Below are 6,415 nucleotides of genomic sequence, written 5' to 3'. Positions count from 1 at the left end.
ATTTGGCCGATGAAAGCAGTGATGATTTCTTGTTAGTATCAACGAGCGATAACTCCAAGCTCACGTCTGAGTAGATCCTAGATACAATATATTCTTTCCACATGTGCCCCAATAGAAAATTATTCTCCACATATAGTTCTTTTGAAGGTGGAGTTGTGCGCATGAGAAACGATTCATCTAGTAAGGTAATTGATATTGGTACTGTTAAAATTAGGATACACGATGGGACGATTAGGACACTCTTAGATGTTAGATATGTACCTGATTTACGAAAGAATCTCATTTCATTGAGTATTTTAGACTTGAAAGGATGCAAAATCAGCATTGAGTCGAGTGTCATTAAAGAATCTAGTGGAACTTTCGTTTTGTTAAAAGGTAAAAAAACTAACAGTCTTTATATTCTGGAAGATTCTATAGTGACTGGTGAAATCGGGCATCCCTCGTCTGTTACAGAGTCGAAGTCAACTCGTTTGGAGCGGAGGCAACTTGGTCATAAGAGGGAAAAATGTATGACCATTTCGTTGAAGAGAGGTTCTCTTTTGGATGCAGGTTTTGAAAAGTTAGGGCACTGTATTCGTGAAAATCAAACTCCGGTTAGTTTTGATTTGGCAGTGTACAAGTCGAAAACTAGAAGTCTTCCAATTTCTAAGCACAAATTCGACTTAATTAATTCCCTACATGGTTCAAGATAGGCTCGTGGCGGGTTTTGGCAAAGATGGCGTTGTGGAAATATGAGTCAAGGTGGAGATTTGTTAAGTATGACTCCTATTTCAATCAAATTTGAGAAATAATCTTCTAGTTAAGCTCTGTTTATTTATTTCAATCAAACACTAATTAGTTTAGATTATTCTATTATTATTTGACCTATGAATTTAGTCTATAAATAGGCTCTTTTACAACTTAGAACTCATAACACATTTAGAGAATTTTGTGTTTACGTTTTGAGGGTTCTTTGTTTTCGAGTTTTCGGGGTTTAGTTTTTATCTCCATCTTTTGTATTCTTCGTTCTTTTGTCATTATAGTAAAATTATCTTTACTCGTAGTTTTTTTATCCTCTTTGGAGGGGGTTTTCGACGTTAAATTTGTGTGTTCAATTTCTCAATTTATTCCGCTATTTTTTTTTACTTATTGCTTAATCGGGTTGATCCTAACAGTATTATTTTCAGTGCAGAAGGATGTGGGTTTGAGTATACTTAAGTGCGTTTATCTTCCTATTTAAGGGTTGAGTGGGATAATTGAATGTTTCAAGTATCGTATAAACAACAATACTGATAATTAGATTAGATTATTAGTTATTGTATTGACAAGATTAAATATTATAGCAGTGAGAAAAAAATTATTGATAAAACATGAGTGCGATGAGGACAGAAACGTACTATTTTAAATATTAGAATAAAATGTATTCATAATATAATAAATAATTAAAATATATTTACATTATTAAAATAAAACTTTTGTTAAATAATAATTAAGATAATACTAGTATTAAAAATTAATTATCGAATAATAATTAAATTATATTTATGATAATAAAATTTATGTATTGGCTTGATTATTATATAAATAAAATAAAATTTATAATATTCACTTTTTATAAGTATAAGTATAAATTTATATTTATATTATGTAATATATATATTTAATTTGTATAAAACTAATGTTTTTATGATGATCACTTACATCCACATTTTCATTTTAAACTTGTTTTAAATTGAAATGAAAAGGTTAAAGTAGAAAAAGATTTTCATTGGGAGAGCTGTTGCTCCACTGAATCATTCAGCTCCAACTGAAAATCATCTATATATTTGAAGAATTTCACCTCAATACCATATAGTACTTTCAATTGGGTGAGGTTTTATACTGAAAGCTGTAACATACAGCTTCAATAGAATCTAAAGAGACCCTCAATGAAATATAAGCCTGCATATATTGACTCAAAGTAGAATCATTCTTGTACTTCTATAACATTATTGAGGTGTTAATTAACAACATTCAAATAAATTAATAGGGTTGAAGACTAAGCTGTGGCTTTTTATAGGGATAACTTAACTTCGTTGTTAATTAATACTATTCAATTAAATGGATAGTCGCGCGATACATAGATCAATTGTGTATATTAAATTTATAATATTAATATTTCTTAAAAAAAATTAATAAATTTCTTCAAGAACATCGTTAATAAATTGAGAAAGTAATGTAATTACAAAATATTTTTAAAAATATTTAATAAATTTAGAATGAGTTATATTAATTTTAAAAATATTTAATATTAAAATAATACAAAAATATCATGGTTTGAATATTGATATTAATATATTACAAATATTTCTTACATGTTATTTATTATATATATTGTTAAATTAATTTTTTTAATGTTAAAATTGTTAAAATTTGTTTTTTTTTTGTATTTGTATATTTATCTTTGTTTTTACTTTAATTAATTAATGAATTAAATCTTATTATATTTGAAAAGTATAAATTTAATTTGATAAATATTATTAATATGTGTTTTTTTTAAACTATATTTTAAGCTTAAAAATTTAATATTTAATATTTTTAATATTATAAAGTTAAAAAATAATTCAATGAAGTAAAATATCAAAATAAAGAGATAATTTGTTTAAAATCGATATTATATTTAACATATAAAAATTATAAAAAAAATTTAGATAGAAAACATGAAATAACTTAAAAAATTAAAAGACAAGGACTAAAAAAATAATTTATCTAATTTGAAAACAAATGCTTCAAATAGAGGGTACTATGTGCTCAGAAAAATGTGAAAATGAATATTGTAACTTCGCTATAGTATATATATAGGGAAAAAAAATCCAAATTCTTCTTTGACTTATTAAAAATTAACTTATTTAAAAGATATTTAATTATTTTATTGAGGCTGGATAAAAAATAAATGAATCTTTTAAATAAAAATATATAGCTATATTTTAGTAATTACTTTGTTATTACATGTCATTTTCATTTTTTATTCAGTAATTTTAATTAAAAATAATAAAATCTAATATTATAAAATTATTTTAATTATTATTGAATTAAATTATAAATTACATATATTCTAATATAATCATACCTTAAACATAAAGCAGTTTGGTACGGTGCAAAGTTCTCAATTCCCAAAAATCTATTTTGTTGGGATGTAAATTTCATGATAAAAGGTTGAATTTTTTTCAAAAAATTAAAAGTAAGGTTCTGTTTATTTCATTGTAAATAATTTTCAGAAAATAATTTCTGAAAAATGATTTACTTTTCTGGAAAAAAGTTAATATTTTGTGGTGTTTAGATGAATCTGTGTAAAATATTTTCTATTGTTTGGTAGATTTCTTAAAAATATTTCATAAAAGTTATTTTCAATTAAACAAACATACATTTGAGATTTTCTTATTTTTTCATTGTTTAAGTGAATTTATTTTTATGTATAATTTTATATTTTACATTTTTTTGCATATATTAAAAATATTATGTTAAATTTATTCATTATAACGTCATTTTTTAATTACATTACTACTAAGTGAGTATTTTTTATTTAAAAATGTGACATCAATAAAATTGACAAAAACAAATTAACGATGTCAACAATTGGACTTGATTTTCAATTTTGAAAAGTAAATGGACTAAATTCTTGAAAATAAAAGTACAAAGATTAAATTATAAATATATGAAGTGTACATAAACTTATGACATATTTTAAGCTTTATACTACAAAACATTTATTATTAATATACTTATAATTATAATAAATATTTATTATTAAAATATTTATATCGAATATTTTCAATAATATGTGAATAATATTATTTAAAATTATTATTTTTAAAATTTATTATTAAAATAAAGTTGAAATATTAAAAAATTTATTAAAATAATAAATTATATTTATTATATTAATAATTTATTATAAGATTAAATATAAATAATTAAATATGTATGTTTAATAATATTGAAAAAAACAATATTTTAAATATTTTAAAAAAATAAAAAATAAAAAATATTATTAATATAATAATATTAAACTTGATTTAAGTTAATTTTTATAAAAATAAAATTATCTATAGATGAGCTCTTTTCCGGATAATGACTTACGCTTTTTAAGAGGGTAAGTCATTTTACAGGAAAAATGACTTATTTTACCTTGACCTGTAAGTCATTTTCCGTTAACCAAACTATTTTCTGTGAAACAAATACAGGAAAATACATAAAATATTTTTCGTAAAATTTTTTATATGTAAACAAACGGACCCTAAATTACTAAAAAAAAATTTCCTTTTTTTATTTTTGTTTAAATTATTATTTTTTCTGTCTATTTTTTTTTGCTAATTTCTTAAAATTTTGTTTTTTTTATCTGATTGTTATGTTGTGATTCTTTTTATGACTGAAGCATTATTTTTTCTTAAACATATTTTAGACATGTGTCCTTTCTCAATACATGATTCCATGTCTATGGTTAGATTTTTAAAAAATATATTAAATTTTACATGGGAAAATATTTTTAATCAATTTATTTTTATTGAAATTTATAAATAATATTAATTAATTAAGTTTAAATAAAAATAATTTAATAAATTCGACGTTTCCTTCCAAACACTTTCGTGCACCGTCCATTTTCCATAAAATTAATTTCTAATTCTAATTAGCAAAAACACGCCTTCTCTCTTACTCTTAAAGCTGTTGGTCAAACAATCAATTAATGTATTCACTACCGTAACTCATTAGTCACACCTCACAGTCAAACATCTGCTTTCAATGTATAGAAGTAGACTCCATTTCTTTTAACTTTATTGTATTATATGTTTTCTTTTCTCTTTTTGAGTACAGTTAACAAGTCTGATTCCTATATAAACACCTCCACTCCTTCATGGATTCCCCATCAAGCAAGCAATACCATTCTTACTCTCACTCAAAGGCAAAAAAACAAGTTTCTCTTGCACTTTCAGAACACTTTGTAATCCACTAAAAACAACACCCATACCCTCTATTTCCTATTTCAATCATGGAAGTTGTTACCACCGCCAAGACTGTTCGCCCAAGCTCTCCCAAAAGGGCTTTTGTTACATTCTTGGCAGGGAACGGGGACTACGTTAAGGGCGTGGTTGGGTTAGCCAAGGGGCTGAGGAAGGTTAAGAGCAAGTACCCACTTGTGGTGGCGGTCTTACCCGACGTTCCAGATGACCACAAGAAGATCCTAGTGGATCAGGGGTGCATAGTCAAGGAGATCGACCCTGTTTACCCACCTGAGAACCAGACCCAGTTTGCCATGGCCTACTATGTCATCAACTATTCCAAGCTACGTATCTGGGAGGTAAGTAGTTTTGCATGTGATACTATTTTACACGTAACTTTTTTTTTCTTTTGCTTTTGATGGGGATTTTGCCACGTGTGCATTTTAATATACAACTTGAAATTGCAGTTTGTGGAGTATTCCAAGATGATATATTTGGACGGAGACATCCAAGTGTTTGATAATATAGATCACTTGTTTGACATGGAAGATGGCTACTTTTATGCTGTGATGGATTGCTTCTGTGAGAAAACATGGAGCCACACTCCACAGTACAAGATTGGCTATTGCCAGCAGTGCCCTGATAAGGTTCAGTGGCCTTCTCGGTTGGGTCCTAAGCCTCCTCTTTACTTCAATGCTGGGATGTTCGTATATGAACCAAACCTTTCTGTCTATGACGACCTCTTGACTACACTCAAAGTTACCCCTCCTACCCCTTTTGCTGAGCAGGTAAATTTTTTTTTTTACTAATTAAGTCATTTTATATTAACTAGTTAATTTCCTGTGTCTAACTGATCATTCCTGATCAATGTGTGCAGGATTATCTGAACATGTATTTCAGGGACATATACAGACCCATTCCACCAATTTACAACTTGGTGCTGGCCATGCTATGGCGCCACCCAGAGAACATTGAGCTAGAAAAAGTGAAGGTTGTTCACTACTGTGCTGCTGGGTCCAAGCCCTGGAGATTTACTGGTAAAGAAGATAACATGGACAGGAAAGACATTAAGACGCTGGTAACAAAATGGTGGGACATTTACAATGACGAATCGCTTGACTACGCAAATGCTGTGGGTTACGGTGAAGCAGAAGACGAACAAACAGGGCTAGAACCATTTTTGGCAGCTATGTCAGATGCTTGCGTTGTTCAATATATTAACGCCCCCTCTGCTGCTTAAAGTTGTCTTTTTCTTTTTTCTGTCCTTGCTTTTTAAAATGGACAGATTTTATGATGCTGTAAAATTTATTTGGTTTGATTGTTAACATTAACTTCTGTTTGTAATCGTACGTTATGTTATAATATGAACAACACTTGTTTATGTACATATATCATTTTTCTTGGGTTTGAAGACTTAAATTTTATGATTATAAATTATAATTCGAAATTTCAAGATTTAA

The 6,415-nt window shown here is 27.0% G+C and overlaps 1 protein-coding gene across 1 annotated transcript; it reads left to right on the top strand.

Moving 5' to 3' along the window:
* The first annotated feature begins 4,865 nt into the window (after nt 1-4,865).
* On the top strand, nt 4,866-6,342 carry LOC107893753 (galactinol synthase 2). Its single transcript, XM_016818831.2, has 3 exons — nt 4,866-5,314; nt 5,423-5,743; nt 5,833-6,342. Exons 1-3 carry the CDS (start codon nt 5,006-5,008, stop codon nt 6,193-6,195), a joined length of 993 nt encoding a protein of 330 aa, XP_016674320.1. The 5' UTR covers nt 4,866-5,005; the 3' UTR covers nt 6,196-6,342.
* The last annotated feature ends 73 nt before the right edge of the window (nt 6,343-6,415 follow it).

This window comes from Gossypium hirsutum, chromosome A08 (genome assembly GCF_007990345.1).
Source record: "Gossypium hirsutum isolate 1008001.06 chromosome A08, Gossypium_hirsutum_v2.1, whole genome shotgun sequence".
NCBI classification, from domain to species: Eukaryota; Viridiplantae; Streptophyta; class Magnoliopsida; order Malvales; family Malvaceae; genus Gossypium; species Gossypium hirsutum.
The sequence above is the reverse complement of the archived record's forward strand: the minus strand, read 5'-3'. Positions and strand labels throughout refer to the sequence as shown.